At 35.7% G+C, this 18,718-nt stretch overlaps 1 protein-coding gene across 5 annotated transcripts in view; it reads right to left on the reverse strand.

The window, feature by feature from the left end:
- Window positions 1-18,718, reverse strand: part of NUP205 (nucleoporin 205) — a 115,765-nt gene that overhangs the window by 42,551 nt on the left and 54,496 nt on the right. For all 5 annotated transcript variants that reach the window (XM_072762967.1, XM_072762966.1, XM_072762965.1 and 2 more), the window contains 11 exons: window positions 16,733-16,908; window positions 13,812-13,928; window positions 13,468-13,605; window positions 10,912-11,062; window positions 9,475-9,680; window positions 7,658-7,840; window positions 5,716-5,766; window positions 4,959-5,168; window positions 2,312-2,411; window positions 1,753-1,890; window positions 51-240 (listed from right to left, as the gene is read on the reverse strand). In XM_072762967.1, the coding sequence (XP_072619068.1) occupies window positions 51-240; window positions 1,753-1,890; window positions 2,312-2,411; window positions 4,959-5,168; window positions 5,716-5,766; window positions 7,658-7,840; window positions 9,475-9,680; window positions 10,912-11,062; window positions 13,468-13,605; window positions 13,812-13,928; window positions 16,733-16,908 (1,660 nt within the window). The remainder of the gene's footprint in view (window positions 1-50; window positions 241-1,752; window positions 1,891-2,311; window positions 2,412-4,958; window positions 5,169-5,715; window positions 5,767-7,657; window positions 7,841-9,474; window positions 9,681-10,911; window positions 11,063-13,467; window positions 13,606-13,811; window positions 13,929-16,732; window positions 16,909-18,718) is intronic.

Consider the following 18,718-nt stretch of genomic DNA (forward strand, 5'->3'; position numbering starts at 1 on the left):
AAGCCCGCATGATTTATTTCGTCATTTTTCTATCTACAAATATAACTTACCTGGCAATATTCACCACATTATCAGCCTTCTTGGTTCTGGGATTGATTCCCTGTAACAACTGTTCTAGAGGAGAAACTATTAGAGCCAGCTGACTCTCTCTTAGAAGATCCATAAAGAGATTTTCCTTTTGCAGAGTCAGATTGAGAAGTGCAAGGCAATGCTGCACTGCTTTCTCCAAGTGTTTCTTCCCTACAAAAAACATAAAGTTAGAAAGTTCTACATGAATCTTAAAAATGCACAGTTCTTAGGAAAACAAGCCAAAGGACAAGTTGTGGACTCAAAAAGCCCTCAAATGTCCACTTACAGCAGCAACTTCATAAAACTACTCATCAATGTCAATTCACCATAATTTCTGTAATTTAAGATTACTTGTATGCAATGGCTTCTCATTTTCCCTTATCTCTTCCTTCATTATTTAGAGCAATGGTTTTCAGATTGAGGGTAATTTAGGCCCTGGAGGACACTTGGCAAGGCCTAGAGATACTTTTGGTTGTCACAACTGGGAAAGCACTATAGGCATCTAGTGGGTGGGGGCCTACAATGCACAGAACAGTCCCCACAGCAAAGAATTACATGGCCTGAAATGTCACTGGCTCCAAGACTGAGAAACTGATTTAGAGTAATACATACTCACTGCAGAAAATTTGCAAATAAAGAAATTGAGAATTTGAACAAAGATCATCTATAATCCCACCATTCAAATTTAAAATACATGAACTCTGGAGCCAAATTGTCTACGTTCAAATCACAGAGCCAAAAGTTACCACCAAAAGATATGAAATCTCTTTGTTACATCAATTTCCTTATTTATAAACTGGAAATGATATCTAGTAATAAGGCTTTTATACAGATTAAATGTGTTAAAAGTGCTTTTAAAAGCACCAAATGCATAGTAAGCTCTCAATAAATCATGATAATGAACAGTAGTAATGATATCTTTTTTTAAAGATTTTATTTATTTATTAGAGAGAGAGAGAGAGAGAGAGAGAGAGAGGCAGAGGGAGAAGCAGGCTCCATGTAGGGAGCCCAACGTCGGACTCAATCCCGGGTCTCCAGGATCACGCCCTGAGCTGAAGGCAGTGCTAAACCGCTAAGCCACTGGGGCTGCCCGCAGTAGTAATATTAAATAAAATCTATTGAACACTATGTAGCAGGCACTATATAGTTAAGTGCCTCTACGAAGACTATAGAGACAAGAAAACAAAAAATACATTAGATTTAAATTTAGGCATGTTAAAGACATTAAAATGAAAGAAAAATAACTATAATTACCCATAAAAAAAAAACATGCAATGAGACACAGTTATAGTGAGAGAGACTGTACTTTACTCTTTCACTTTTTAAAAAAAAAAGATTTTATTTATTTATTCATGAGAGACACAGAGAGATAGAAAGAGAGAGAGGCAGAGACACAGGCAACAGGAGAAGCAGGCTCCACTCAGGGAGCCCAATGTGGGACTCGATTCCAGGACTCCAGGATCACGCCCTGGGCCGAAGGCAGGTGCTAAACCACTGAGCCACCCAGGGATCCCTCTTTCACTTTTAATATACTTTCACTGCTTGACTCAATGAAAACATTACGTAAATATGGAGAACTTCACAGGGAAAAGGACTTCAGAAATCATCTATTTTAACCTTCCATTTATAAAAAATGAAAATATGAGAACTGTTTTCAAGACATTAAGACATTCGGGCACATACCAGGGAAAGGGGCATAGGTATCCAGCTGCTTAACGCCTTCTTCCAATAAACTAAGAGCAAGCTCCAACATTGGTGACTCATTCAGAAGATGATACATGAGACTAAATCCTGGTGGCTTGTAGGCTATGATTTCTTCTCCTAAATAGAACACAACATAGTCCAAAAGACGGTCAGTTAGTACTTTTGTCACACCCTTGGTTTATATGAAATGTATGAGACTTGAAAATTAAATGGCATCTGAATGGGCAAGTGTCAATTTAGAGACAAGGACACAAATTGTATACAGTGGTAATTCCCAAATGGGCTGTTTTGCTCACAGCAGTTAGTTACCTATAACATGCTAACTTGTCAAATAATCTGTAAGGCAGTGTTGTCTTTCATTCCACAAAATTTTACTTTATTTTCTCTTGTTCAGAACAATTAAAATAAATAATGTAATTAAAAAGATTACACTCTAATTTATAAACTTAGAAATAATTTGTATCATATATATATCTAAATTATAAGTAGCTTTATAAATAGCTGACAGCTTATTTGAAAGTGACAGAATTAAATTTACCTTGTAATTCCACAAACTGGTCTACAAAATCTTCAAGTTGAGGCTCATAATCTCTGAGCAATTTATAAAACACCTCCAAAACAACCTCAGCAACTTCCCACTATGGAAAGACACAAATGTTACAGTAACAATAAAACAGTCCAATGTGATAGCCATGCTAGGCTTTTTATTCCTCCCACTTTACTCCAGAACACGTCAAAAGTGTCAAATATTTCATATTTTCTCTAAAGATCTCAGCTATAAAGGGTCTAAGAAATCATCTAATCACACTTATTTCAAAGAGAAAGCAAGTGAAGCTCAGAGCATGAATAACTTCCCTAAAACCATAAAGCTTGGTAGCAAAGGTGCTGGAAGGCAAGTCCTGGACTTCTAGTCCCAGACCAGTATTCTATCTTACAGCTCAAGCCAAAGAAGTTAAGACTCCATCACTAGTAGGCTTGCCCCTAATGGCCCCATTAATACCTTTCTGTTAAAAAATATTTTTAAAAGCTATGCAACAAGGAAAAATACTTATGCCAAAGGAAAAATATATTTAAAAAAATTTTTAAAAAAGAAAAATATATATAACAGTATAGATAGGAAAATTAAGACTTTGTTTTAAAAAAAAATCGATTAAATAGAATTTATTAAGGCTGAGTTTGGTAACTTAGATAAGGATTTTTTGTTTTTTCTTTTTAAATTTTAAAATCATTTCCACTGCACGTAATTTTATCAAGACTAGTTTTGGGAATTGGGACTATATGGTGGTTTTTTAAAATTATTTTAAAATTATCTACTATCTGTACTTCCCAAAAATTTCAAGATCATTGATTTAAATAAAAAAGGCTTATCACCACATAATGGATTTTAGGACTGACAAATATATACACTGGCTCTAATAGTCTATGTTATTTATCTTGATCTAAAGCACTGTTTTAGTACTCTAAAATATAATGACAGAAGTTAAACCTAAGGAAGACTTTCAAGTGCAAAAACTTCATGAAATTGAGGGAAAAAAGTCAGAGGGTATATATGTTGGGGTGGAACTGCAATCAATGGTAGCAAGGGAAACAGCAGCACTGCAAGTATCCAGATGCATGAACAAAAAACAATAATCTGGAAAGAATGTGGCTAACTGAAGCTCTAAACACTTAGATCATAATGACCTTTTAACAAAAAGGCAAATAAGCTACCTAAGAGAAGTGCAAAAACGTATCAGAGCATTTGTTGAAGAGATCACAATTCTCAGCATCCATTATTCAGCATTCACAAGGACTTTTAACAAGTCATATGGTCGCCATTAATTCTTTTCATCAAGGAGACAGATGTTAATGAGGTAATTTTAGGACTTAAATGTACACCCAGTGTTTATTTTTACTCTGTGAGAAGCAAAAATCATAAGACAAGTGACCAAAAATGAATTTTGTTACTTGGGATGAAATATTAGAAATAAACTGTGTCCAATGAAAGGGAAATGAATACATACACCATGCTAAAAACAAGTAAAGATCACACATTAATCATTAAAGAGACTGTTTTCAAAGGGTCTTTGATGGCATAAAAAAGTGCTCATGATAACAAATTTAGTAGTCAAAAAACAGATGCAAACTAATTTAATTATCTCAAAGTATGTGTGTGTGTGTGTGTGTATATATACATATACATATATATATATATATATATATATATATATGAAAAAGACTAAATTATCCCTCCTAGGGGATTATGGATAATATCATTTCTTCTTATATTTTTCTATATTTTCCTAACTGTCCCAAATTAGCATAAAAATTATTTTTATAATCACTAATACAACAAATAAAACCAATAGGTTCAAAAATAGCAAACTATAAAAATAAAGCAGAAATATCCCTACAAGATACATCCAAGCGGATCTGGGAGGTAATGATAATAATAAACTATCATAGACTAAGTGAATTATGTCAGAACCTGGAAGGGTCTCTTATATAGCTTAGAGGTTATGAGCTTGAATCTGGAATCAGAGTCCTAGGTTCAAATCCTGGTCCTAGACCTTAGGCAAGTTCCTTAACCTTGCTAAGCCTCCATCTGTAAAATGGGAATATTAATAGCACCTGCCTCACGATAAGATTGGAATTACATAAGATGATATATACGATAAATTCAGTTGTGTGTTGCAACCAGAGCAAATACGTATGTAAATGTCAGTGCTCCTTGCAATTCCATCCGTGGCAAACATACCTGATGGACCATAATATGCCTTCCCACTGAGCTAAGACTCTACACCTCAAAAGTGCTACTAGATCAATAGAAGTTGGTGTGCAGGTCTAAACTTACTTCAATCCCTAAACAAAATCATCCCCAAAAAGGACAATGTGTTTCCACCTGACAAAGGTGTGATATTTTTGGTTCAATTTTGGTCCAAATTTGTTCAACTAAAGATATGAATGACTACAAATTCATATCAATTAAATTACTGATCACTAAAAAAGCCAGTGCTTTAGTTTTAATGCACAGATTGGTTTATTTAAAGCATATAAACTAATCAGATCATGGGCATCTCAGCATTAAGACTATGAATTGTATTGATTGTCAAAGGCTAAAATGAATTTATAGCATCTTATACCTTTAATAAAAGAAAAAGCATCAATAAATGAATAAGGATAAAAAAGGTTTCTCTGAACATTACCTTTTCAGCTGCTCTCCGGTAAGCTCTTGTGCGGAATCGGAGAAACACAGAATCTCTGAGGAACTGCAAATAAGGGTCAAAGCCAGGGGGCCGCAGGCCAGCACCCAAATTAGAAGGAAATGAACTCTCCACCAAGGTACTAATAAGCTGGCAAAAAGCTCGAGTCAATGGGTATTCTTCACACCGGGATTCTATTTCATTTAGTTCAACCTTTCAAAGAAAAATAAAGACATTTAGCAATATAAAACAATCAGCTATAAAGTACAAAACATTTTGCAGACATTGACTCATTAATGTTGAGCTTATCATCATGACACCAAAAAGAAATGTAACAAATATTACCATTGTTCATTTAGAGGAAAAGACACAAAAGTAGTATATAAATCTAGATCAATCAGATGGAAGAATTTCAAATTCCCACATATTATTCCCATCTGTGAATTAAAAATAGAAATCTTATGCTTCTTCATGAAAAAGAAAAGGAGAGCATAGAGAAAGAAAAAGAGAAACTAAAACAAGTAAAATCTCACTTTGGTTGACCCAAGTAACTGAATTAAACTAGATTCAAAGCAAACTTAAAGCTTTTGGTCCCTCTCATGAAAAGTTTCATCTCCATTTCAACACTGCCCTGACCTCACTTCAAATGAAATATACTAAATTTGAAAATTATAGAAACCAACAGAGTAAGAATAACTTTTGTTAATTTTCATCATGTGAATGTACAAATAGAACATTTAAACTAAAAGGAAAACTTTACCTCGATACCAATAGCTTGCCTCTGGCTTGGAACCCTTACGGTTTGCAGTATCTTAAAATAAGAAATAGATGTTAGGAATAAGAAATAAATGTTAGGAACATTCCCCAATCCTCAATGAAAAATAGTGGCTCTGCAATATAATAGTCATATTTCTCACCTACCACATATATGTATCTTATGATCCTGATCAGAAATGACAATTGAGAAGTCTCTGGGACGCCTGAGTGGCTCAGCAGTTTAGTGCCTGCCTTCAGCCCAGGGTGTGATCCTGGAGTTCCAGGATCGAGTCCCACATCAGGCTCCCTGCAGGGAGCCTGCTTCTCCCTCTGCCTGTGTGTCTCTCTCTCTGTGTGTGTCTCATGAATAAATAAATAAAATCTTAAGAAAAAAAAGAAAGAAAGAAAGAAAGTCTCCGATAGGACTTTCATTAGTAATTGTATGCGATTCAGGTAGAACCTTTAATTATCTGGGCTTCAGAAAACTGGTAGTTTCTAAGTGCACATAAGAACAATATTCAACAAATACCCTCTGAAATATTCTAGGAATGAATCTTAAGAGGATTTACAGAATAAAATCTCACCAGGGTTTGAGACCAGCCCCACTGTCTGCACCAGAAAACCAATAATTAAATTTGTTAATAACAGATTTGAACAAGTGTCTTATGTGGGTAAAAGTTCAGAGTTAAGATGTTCTGACCTGACCTTGCTAGGTACATAGGCAGTATGTGGCAAAATGAATGACACTTCATGTTATATTACTTACCACTCTTACAAGCTGAAAATGTACTATCACGTAGAATCCTTAAAAAAGAAATCCTGCTCTAGAAATGTCTAAGCCCAACCATACTTCATTATTGGTATAAAGGAGCGCTAAGAACTTAGAACACTAAGTAGTGACACATTCATAAATGAAAAAATATGAAGTATTGATACTAAACCCAGAGTGACTCAGCCTCTCAGCACACACCAGCTCCCTTCATTTTGCTCTTATAAAACATCATCACCTCTTCAGGACACACATGTTAGAAAATAACCAGAAATTTTACTGCTTCAAAATGGTGTTAGAATCACAGGCTCCTATATGTTTTACTGTTTTTTAGACAAACACATATTCCACTGAACCATTTTTCTAGAGATATGTTTGTAAAGCACATCCTTCTTCTTTTTTATTCTAATATGTATTATTATATATAATCATATAATATGTATTATATAATATATATTATATATCATATATTATTCTTAATAATTATATAACATTAATGATTAATATGTGTTAATAATTATAGTAATATTTTATATATATTCAGTAAGTTTACCTTCATAGAAGAATTCCAATAAATCTTACATCTTAAGAAAGAAAAATTGAGGGCAGCCCGGGTGGCTCAGCGGTTTAGTGCCTGCCTTCAGCCCAGGGCGTGACCCTGGAGACCCGGGATCCAGTCCCCCATCAGGCTCCCTGCATGGCCTGCTTCACCCTCTGCCTCTCTCTCTCTCTCTCTCTCTCTCTCTCTGTGTCTCTCATGAATAAATAAATAAAATCTTAAAAAAAAAAAAAAAGAAAAATTGATAGAGGACATGGAAGCAGCAGAAAAGAATAATAGGTAATCCTAACATTTAGTAAGTACAAATAACACCTGCAAGCTCTTGTCAGCCTAGCCTCACAGATGGAGTAAGGAATTCTGTCGATTTATTGTCTGCGAGCACAGAAAACCAAAGTCTTGAGAGCCCATCTCTAGTAACCTAGTAAAGCTGTCAACTGATGCAAGAGAAAAACCTAACCCTGTTAGTTTCTGATGCTGTGTTTAGTACTAAAACCAGGACTGTCTAACTGGGAAGGTCCTGGTATACTGTAAGTTGCGAATTGGATGCTCTTGCTTTTACCATGTTACCAGGCCTCACTTTTCAAACTATAACAAATAAGAGAGCTTGTAATCTACTACCTGAGTGTATTCCAGGGACTGCCAGAGGGAAGCAGCAATTTCAGGAGATTTTCCAAAAGCTGCAAGGGTCTTCAGCAGCTCTGCTTTTAGAACGGGGGGAATACTGCATTGTAGGAGTCCCAGAATCACCACAACCGGGGTCCACTGAGGATGTTCACAGAGTGCCAGGCGAGCATTTTCACTCTGGGAATCAAATACAGAAAGAACAAGACTTTCTCATCTTTAAAAAAGCTTAGGGAAATGACTAGCAATCATCTAGTCATTTGCTAGCACTTAAACCGAGTATTCATAGACTTACTACATACTAAAACAAAGACAAACCTATGGCTTATGCTTTGAGGTCTACCAGTGGATCAAATCAGATTACAGCTCAGTCAATGTAAAGAATGGAGGAGAAATAGTCTTTTAGAATTATTTTTATAGCTCTAAGCATGGAAAATAATCCATCTGAGATAAATGGTCTACAGAGTCACATAAATCTTACCTAAGCACTTTCAAATCTTTCTGAAACAATGTAGTATGTTTTCTACTACAATACATGAATAACTAACTTCATTTTTGAGAAAAAAATGAAGATTATAGAAGTGCCTGGGTGGCTCAGTCAGATAGGCATCTGACTTCAGCTCAGGTTATGATCCTGGGATAGAGCCCCATATAGGGCTCCTGGTTCAGCGGGGAGTCTGCTTCTCCCTCTCCCTCTGCCTCTCCCCCAGCTCATATTCTCTCTCTCATTCTTGCTCTCTCTTAAATAGATATATAAAATCTTAAAAAAAAAAAATGAAGATATATATATGATATCAAATACCACTTATTTTTCTTTTTTAAGTAGGCTCCACACCCAGAGCGGAGCCCAAGACAGGCCTAAATTCACGACCCGGAGATTAAGATGCGAGCTGAGATCCAGAGTTGGAAGCTTAGCTGACTGAGTCACCCAGGCATTCCAATACCATTCCATTTTAATTCAACAAGAAATAACTACTAACTTTATGTTTTAATGTTAAGCATTCCTGGAAAAACTGAAAAGTCAGAAGACAATATTCCTGTCCTCAAGACAGATTGTCTCACTAAGCAATTTTGCTCTAGGAAATAATAGAACTAAAAGAGGTTTCTGAGTAGAGATATTATGTAATGAAACCAAAGTCTAATTTTGATAGTGGCAGGTATGATGGTTCAGTGTAAAGAGAGAATAAAAGAGTAATTCAGTGAGTAACTTTTCTTCTTTCTTTAGTAAATAACTTTTCTCTTTAATCAAAAATAGCTTTAGGTTACCTGAGTGGCTCAGTCAGTTAAGCATCCAACTCTCGATTTTGGCTCACATCATGATGTCAGGGTCAAGACATCGAATCCCACTTCAAGCTCTGCACTTACCGTGGAGCCTGCTTAAGATTCTCTCCCTCTCTACCCCACCTTGTACCCTGCTTGCATGTGCTCTCTTCTCTAATAAAAATAATAAATCAATTTAAAAATAAACTTTAATTTAAAATATATTCCTTATGTATACATAACACCAATACATACACATCCACAACTATGCTATGAGACCTTCTAGAAGGATGTGCATCCACAACTGATTCTTCTTTGCCTATTTTCCTTCAGGCATATGCTATTATATTCCCACTAGCTGACAGCAATAAACTGGGCTACCATTGCTAAACCCTCTGAAGATAAAGAAACACAGAGCCTAAAAATAGAATTCCATATATGCAAAATTCATCACTCATAAACCTCAAGCATTTCATGAAAATTTGGGAGTTTCTTAAGATGCCCCTGTGCTAGAAAACAAAATTATACTCTCATATGATGTGGATGATAATTACCCAAGTAATGATGGTGGAGGTGAGCTGTAAAAAAGCAATCAATCCATCCTGTTCCTTCTGGGTGATTCCACGTGAAGGAAGGTGACGGTACTGGACACTATCTGCACTTGGAAGATCCTTCCGGAGGTGCTCATGGTAAAGCATTAAGGAGTGAAAGAAATGTTCCCAGGAAACAGGACTGCCACCTGTTCCCTGAATATTTTCAACTGTAGAGAAAGCACAGAATTTTGTTTCAAAAATGCCTAAGCATTTCCTTGGAAATGGAGGGAGAAAATAAATTTAAAGCAATAAATTTTACCTTTGTCCTAGATAAGTAATCTTTGTCTCAATTAAGTAGCGTGTTGAAAAAGGGCTAGAATTCATCTATGAGCTAAAACTCAATTAATTTTTCCTCAGGGCTGAGAATGGGTGGTGTCCATATAAACGCAAAGGCAAATTACTTTGGATGTCAGCTATCTACTTTATATCCATAAGAGTTCTCTGTGTCGTGCTATACCATATAGGGCTACTTTCCCCATCAGATAATTCCTAAATTCCCGAAGAGAGAGAAGTACAGTCTAGATTTGTAAATTATACTACTCTGCTATATACCAAGTCCTGGGCAAGACAAGTAGGCCTTGACAGGGTGGTCAGAACACTGGCCTTGGAGTGGGGCAAATCTCAGTTCCAATCACGCTCTTCCTTGTGACCCTGGTTAAATTACTTCTCTAAACCTCAGTCTCCTCACATGTAAAAATGAAAGTAATAATATCCACCTAGCAAAGCAGATACTTAGTAACTATTTCTTTCTCTTCTCTTTTACAGTGTTGCAATTTAACCAGACTCAAGCCTGAAAATTAAATGAGGAAATTGGGAGAGTGGACAGAGAAAATCTAAGTACAGAAATTTAGAAAAACAAGTACTTATGAAAATGAATTTAAAAAATCAAACTCAGGGCACCTGGGTGTCTCTGGTGTCTCTGGTTAGGCATCTGCGTTCGGCTCAGGTCATGATACGGGGTCCTGGGATTGAGCCCCACATGGGGCTCCCTGCTCAGCAGGGAGCCTGCTTCTCCCTCTCCCTCTGCCACACCCCCTTGCTTATGCTCGCTCGAGCCCTCTATCAAATAAATAAAATTTTTAAATCTTAAAAAAACAAAAAATAAAACTCATGTGGCAAGGGTATATATTTTAAGTACCAGATGTGTTCTTCAAAGTTTTTACATATCAATTCTGATTTCCTTAATTGAATAACATTTTATAAAGCACACAGTAAAACTGTCCAATCTGTAAGACCATCACTATGCATAAAGCTACCAATGTACTCTTTCCCATTACTATAAAAATAATTTATACAGGTAGAACCTAGTACAAATAACCAATATTCTTTAATAGGCAGGGGGATAGTGAACCCAAGAATGTCACCAACAAACTTAGACAACATCCAGATTTTTCTTACCATGACTACTACCATTGACTTTAAGCAGGCTGAAACAGTAGTGGGCGCACTGGGGCCCATTAGCCAATCCCTGAAGCATTTTCAAATATGGAATGTATATCGTTGGAGGCAATAGGTCACCCATTTGCCTAACAAACTTTGACAAAACAACCTGAAATAGGGAAAAATCAACAGTTTACGTAAAGCTTATGGACTAGCTAATAAAGACTACAGATGAACTAAAGCTAATCAAGTGCTCTGATTTACGAATCTGGTATTCTACTTATGAAAAATTGTTTTTTCAAGATGTCATTAACAATTTAATGCGGGCAGCCCTGGTGGCGCAGTGGTTTAGCGCTGCCTGCAGCCCAGGGCGTGATCCTGGAGACCCGGGATCGAGTCCTGTCAGGCTCTTTGCGTGGAGCCTGCTTCTCCCTCTGCCTGTGCCTCTGCCTCTCTCTCTCTCTCTCTCTGTGTCTCTATGAATAAATAAAATCTTAAAAAAAAAAAAATTTAATGCAATTACAGAATACTTCTGTGAATATAAAGTACACGTTTAAAAAAAAATCTCAATGTCATAGAACATAAGTACTACTCACATTTTAAATAGGTAAGGCAATGTTAAAAATTTACTCCTCTAAAATTAACCAGTCCTCAGATATGCTTGGAACATGGGGTTCCTGAATCCTAGTTAAATTTAGTATGAAGACCTAGAAACCGGGGCACCTGGGTGGCTCAATAGGTTAGGTGTCTGCCTTTGGCTCAGATCGTGATCACAGGGTCCTGGGATGAAGCCCCACATCAGGCTCCCTGCTCAGTGGGCAGTCTGCTTCTCCTTCTCCCTCTGCCATTCCACCACTGGTGCATGAACACTCTCCCTCAAATAAATCTTAAAAAGAGCAAAGAAACAAACAAAACCTAGGAACCTGAAAGAATTTTGGGTGCTAACCTAAACATACTGTTTTGTGTTAAGCCAATACCAAATTCCTATACTCTCATTCTGTAAATCCACTTTAGTTTTTCCTGGTATTTTGCTTATTCCTTAGATCTAATAACAAAAATGCTATTCAGACATCGAGGCTCATTGGTTGGAATTCAGAACTGAAAAGGTTACAGATTACTGGAAATCACTGTTAAATCTGTTAGGTATAACAATGATTTTCTAATTATGTAAAAGAATATCCTTATTTTTGGGGATCCCTGGGTGGCTCAGCGGTTTAGCATCTGCCTTCAGCCCAGGGCATGATCATGGAGTCCCACCTCGGGCTCCCTGCATGGAGCCTGCTTCTCCCTCTGCCTGTGTCTCTGCCTCTCTCTCTCTCTCTCTCTCTCTCTCTGTGTCTCTCGTGAATAACTAAATAAAATATTTAAAAAAAAGAATATCCTTATTTTTAAGATATATTTATCTAGTAAGAGGTGGAACGTCATGCTGTCTATAATTTCAACATACTTCAGCAAAATAAAGGTAGTAAAAATAACAGTACACGAAGCAAACAAGGCAAGTGTTAACAGCTATTAAATTAAGATGTTGGGTGTTCATTAGAATTATTCTCTTGTCCATATGTTTGAAATAATATAAAGATTTTTTTTAATCTTCAAAAAATTTTAATAAACCCTTCTCCAAAATATTTTTGTAAATGGGGAGAAAAAAATGAAACAATAAATATAAGAAATGCAGTAAAAAGGTGTCTGATCACAGATTCTAGCATAACTGAAAATTACTTGGCATGAAAGCCTCTAATATAGTAAATCCCTAAAACATGTAGATACTGTAATCCATCTTATTTGCTACTGTGTATCATACTTAATATAGAATAGAAAATGGACTTTTTCCAGTATCATCTACTGACTCATAGGTATTTTGTCATCACTTCTAACTTCTAAGTCTTTCCTTCTAGTTTTTATACCTCTCCTATCTTCCCCAATTTGTTAAGAATGGTGTATACTGGGGGCCCCCTGGGTGGCTCAGTCTGTGGAGTATGTGATTCTTGATCTCGGGATTGTGAGTTTGAGCCACATGCCAGGTGCAGCGTTTACTTAAAAATAAAATCTTAGGGGCATCTGGGTGGCTCAGTGGTTGAGCATCTACCTTTGGCTCAGGGTCCTGGGATCAAGTCCCACATTGGGCTCCCTGCAGGGAGCCTGCTTTTCCCTCTGCCTGTGTCTCTGCCTCTCCTCTGTGTGTATGCATGTTTCTTGTGAATGAATGAATAAAATCTTTAAAAAGAAATCTTAAAAAATGATGTATATTGGTTATTGTCATTCCTGTTGAGGACAGAGTAATACTAATACCAATAAAATTCAAATAAGTGACACAAAGACTAGACACCTTTCTGTCTACAATTTGACACATAACCAATATGTTACAAAAGGCTAACTATAACTACATAAACTCCAAAATGATGAAAACTTAAAGAGTTTCAAATTTCCTTAAGGAAGAAAAAAGTGTAAATTTCTAAGTTACACAAATGGTCATTTGTGTTAACAGCAATAACATCAAGAAATGACATTTTTTTTCATGGTTCAAGACTCCCAATTGCCATACCAGAGTAGAAAAGTAAAAAACTAAGAGCTCACCTGGCGTTGAGGGGGTCGCTGATGAGCCACCCCAAGGTAAGAACCCATGATAGTGGAAGTCTGAAGAGGCTCTGAGGGACACCAATATTCGAGAGCAAGCTCCAAATTAAAAGGATTCTTTTTATATAGCTCACCAATCTGCAAAGTGTAAGCAAAGACTAGGTGAAAATGCCTACAATTCAACAATTACTTTTATTTTTTTTCAACAATTACTTTTAAATGAAAATTTACATTTTTATGGAATTCACTTGTATATTTAGATATTAAACATGAAACTTTCCACAGTTAGGGAATAAATAATGGAAGGAGGGAGAGATGACCATCCATTCACTATAATGGCTTACCAAGAGCATTAAGTGTTCCAGATCTCTTCTAAGTGAAATGGGAGGTTCATTACCCATCTGCATACTCATGTGAATTATTCGAGCATCTTCATCTGCCCGATTCCTCAACTGTTTCACCTGCATATTATGTTATATAGAGTTTAATATGGAAATTTATTATACAGGTTAATAATACTGAAATCAGAAAAATCAGACAACTGTCTAAAAGTGAGTATATAAAAGAAAAACTGCTTAAAAATCTATTCCACTTTAATGACATAAAAAAATATACTAGGAATTTTGTGATACTATTATCCATAATTTATAATATCTTAACACTTCAATGCATTTTCCAACTTGAGTTTAACTAGTGTTTCTCAATGGGATCATTACTGGCATTTGGGCAGGACATTTCTTCTCTGGCTTGATCATCCTAAACATTGCAAGACAGTTTAGCAACTCTGGACTACCTACGAGCCACCAATAACTCCACCAAAGACATTATAGCAAAGAAAAATGGTGCCACTAAGTTCCCAAACACTTTCTGAAGGACATTATTATTCTGGCTGAGAACCATTACCTTAGTGAACTAAATGGCAACTGATATAAGAAACTACTCTTTCAAAATGAAACAAAACAAAAAGCTAGACAAATCCACAATTACAGCTAAAGATTTCAATACTCTTCTCTCAATATTCATCAGAACAAGTATACAAAATCTGTAAGGACAGAGAAGACTTAACATTAATTGACATTTACAGAATACTCCACAGAATAGCAGAATATACATTCCTTTCCTGTGTGCACAGAACATTTTCCAAGATAGGGCATATTCTAAATCATAAAACAAATCTCAGCCCATTTAACATAAATTGAAATCCTATAAAGCGGGGATCCCTGGGTGGCTCAGCGGTTTGGCACCAGCCCTTGGCCCAGGGCGCGATCCTGGAGTCCTGGGATCGAGTCCCACATCGGGCTCCCAGCATGGAGCCTGCTTCTCCCTCCTCCTGTGTCTCTGCCTCTCTCTGTGTGTCTCTATCTCCATCATAAATAAATAAATAAATAAACCTAAAAAAAAAAAAAATCCTATAAAGCATGTTCTCTGACCACAACAAAAATAAACTAAAAATCAATTATAGATACCTGGAAGTCCTCAAATATTTAGAAATTAAACAACACTTCTAAATAATCCACTAATCAAACAAGTTCCAAGGAAAATTACAAAACATTAAATTAAACAAAAAAGAAAACATATCAAAATTCATGTAACACATTAGAGATAAATGTGTAACATTAAGTGTTTGTATTAAAAAAAAGAAAGGTTTCAAATCAATACTCTAAGCTTCTACCTTAAACTGAAATGAGAGGTGCAAATTAAGCCCAAAGCAAAAGGAAGAAAACAATATAGAGCAGAAATCAGAAACAGGAAACAAAGTACAAGAAAAATCAATGAGGCCAAAAGCTGGTTCTTCAGAAAATTAAATAAAAATGATAAACCTCTAGCCAGGTTAATTAATAAGCAAAAAGAGAAAACGCAAATTACCAAATTCAAGAATGACAGAAGAAACATCACAGATCCTATTGACACAACAGTACAATAAAAGAATATTAAGAATAACTTTATATCCATCAATCTGAATGTAAAGGACAAATTCACTGATAGGCACAAACCAAAGCTCCTTCAAGAAGAGACAAATAACCTAAATCCTTTTATATCAAAGAAATGCCAGTATCCTCGATCATGTGAATTCACTGTTTACGCTAGTCAAGCTATTTATGATTATCTTCCCATAATCAAAGTCCCATCTGGATTACTACTGATTAGGACATGCTTAAGCCTTAATCTTTCTACGGCTTCATTTCTGCAAATGTAAAATGAAAGGATTAACACACTTCTTCCTACTCCAAAATCTTGTGATGTTCTTCTATCAAGCCCTTCAAGGTTCCTGAGGCTTCAAGTTATGTTGAAGTATTCCCTGACTACTCTAACCCTGACGGGGCTATTCTTAGCCTAAATAAACCCATAGCAGTTTACTCTCTATACCTCTCATTTACTTACTGTTACTACCTAACCTAACTAGATTATAAATTCTTTGCTGATAAGGAATGAGTCTCCTACTTACTTTTACTTTTCTTTTCCACAACTCCTAGTATAGTACAGGAGAAACTCAACAAACACTTAATTCATTAAATAATAAATAAGCACTTCACTCCTTGAATGTTTGCTGCCATCTGAGGTAGCCTTTCCATTTGTCTTATGTATTTCAGTAGGTATGGTAGCAGACCTACACAACAGTATTACAAGTGTAGGTCCTTTAGGGTGTTTTTTAAAATATACATAAAAAGTGAGTTCATAGGGCTTATTCCCTCATTTATTTCCTGCCCCATTTTGATGGCTTCCTTGGCAAAAAATTGCACAAAAAGCATATGCTCTGAAGAAACGGTATGAAATGGCTCTAAAAATCCTTTTTTGGATCAAACTTACAGCTTGAACTCTTTATTTTAAAGTTGTCTTTGCATTAGTTTCCATTACATTACCTGTATCCATGCAGAAGCCCATTTCTTCACTACAGTAAAAGAATTTAAACAATTACCTATAAAACTGGAGATTTTTTACTATGCCTCTTCCAAATCATGTATAATTGATCCCTGGGGTTTCATGGCATTAATAGTGTTCTGCACGTAGTAATTTACCTATTATTCTCTCTCCCTATAAGCTATTCTCAGTATCAAATATTTTGTTCTTTTAACTTATTCTCAATTAACAGGTCTTATTTCATTTTCAAGAATTACAAATTCCAAAGCTGTAATACAACTATTGTCATACTATGGTCTACAATAAAAGATTTTATTAGTTTCCAAAACATAAAGTTAATTATCAGTTTTACTACTTCATAAAATTTTTCTACTACTCTTTACTTATCCTACATTATTAAACCTACCTTCATTGGCATAAGCGCCAGGAAATCTGTGATGAGATTATGGATTCTACGAATATAAAACTCCTCCTGATAGAAGTTTTCTGACACCACTACGGATTCAGTGAGGAACAGGAAGACATTGTCAGCAATTGCGAGCTCTGCCATTGCTTCATCGGCTTCTGTAAATTCAGCCAGAGCTAGAAATATATTTAGAAAATCAGCACATGGAGGAAAAGTTATTGAACGAAATTGTAATATCTCCCAATACTCTGTGATGGTTCAAAACTCAGGTATCTTCTCAACCTTCAAGCATGTGCTATGCATAAAATAAGACCGTGTAATACTGTAACTAACTCAAAAGAGCTACTGAAAATGTACACTAGAAAACCCCGAAAATCTCATGCTCTTCACAATAACATCATGAGTAGTAAGAAATTACTTGAGACATATGTGTATAACACTGAAATAGTCAGGGAGTTAGTATCAAAACATTAACAGAAGAAAACAATGCTAAGGCTTTAATCTCAATGAAATGAACTTAATCATTCAGAAAGTCTTCAGAGCTAGTAAGCGAGTCCAAGACCTGAACATGACCACCTATGTAACTCTTCTAATTTGATAATGAAGTAGCAAAAATTGAAAAACTAAACCTTAACCTAAAGACAAACTGGTCTATTTGTACATGTTTTCAGCTTTTTATTTGAAACATTTCATTTTTTAAAAAAGATTTTATTTATTTATTAATGAGGGACAGAGAGAGAGAGAGAGAGGCAGAGACACAGCGGAGGGAGAAGCAGGCTCCTGCAGGGAGCCCGATCCCGGGTCTCCAGGATCATGCCCTGGGCTGAAGGCGGACGCTCAACTGCTGAGCCCCTGGGCTGCCCCTATTTGAAACATTTCAAACAGTTATCTAAAAATAGACCAGTTTAATGAACCACCACAAACTCCATTACCTAACTTCAATGCTACACCTTTATAGTCAATCATATTTCATCTACATCTCCATGCATTCCCAAATGAGATTAAAGCAAATGCCAGACAATTTAACATTTCACTCATAAGTATTTCAGTATACGACTCAAAAGGATACTTAAAAACAAAAGAAAAATAAACCACACAAACATTACACTTTAATACACTTATATCTTAAAAAAAACCAACAGTATCAAATATCCATGAAGTAATCAAATTTACAACTGTCCCGTAAATGTTATAAAAGATTCTAGTTTGGTTTTTTGCTAATTTTGTCTTTTGTGCAATTTGTTTGCTTGAATCAGGATCCAAATAAGATCTACAGATTATATTTGATATATCTGTAGGCACTTCCTGTACCTTTTTAATTTTTCCCTTCCCCTTTATTTGCTGCAGACACAGGACTTTCAGCCTGTAGAGTTCCCACAATATGGTCTGGTATTCATCCCAGTGATACAGTTAACATATTCCACTGTCCTCTGATTATACTAAAAATTAGTAGTTTGATCTAGAGAGACTTGATCTGACTTACATTCAATTTTTGTGGTAAAAGTATGTCATAGGTGCTGTTGAATCCTTATATCAAGAAATACATTGCTGCTCCTTTTAAATTTACACATAAAACTGCTAGGTAACTTTGTGGTAATCTGGCTTTGGAAAAGAATGCTATGTAGTTTATTCTGCTTGAGCGTCATACAGACCAAATTCAAAGTGTGCTACTCAAACTACATTTTCATAGCCTTGAAAAGGGTCATATGGAATAGATATAAGCCAAGAGTCTCAACCGAGGAAAACAGATGGGTTTTTATGTTCTATTTTTGCATTCTGAAACAAAGCCTGCCTATCTACCCATACCATAAAAACTCTTTGAGAATGAAATAGTTTCGTTCTTTATGACAACTAATACTTATTATTAAAATTACTAATTAACTATTAATAATAGTGACTAATTACAAGCCTTCCCTTGAATTCAGAAATACTAGAATTTAAATCACATGATGATCAACTTAAGAACTATTTCTTGAAGATTCAGGT

This window comes from Vulpes vulpes, chromosome 7, assembly GCF_048418805.1.
Source record: "Vulpes vulpes isolate BD-2025 chromosome 7, VulVul3, whole genome shotgun sequence".
In the NCBI taxonomy this organism is placed as follows: domain Eukaryota; kingdom Metazoa; phylum Chordata; class Mammalia; order Carnivora; family Canidae; genus Vulpes; species Vulpes vulpes.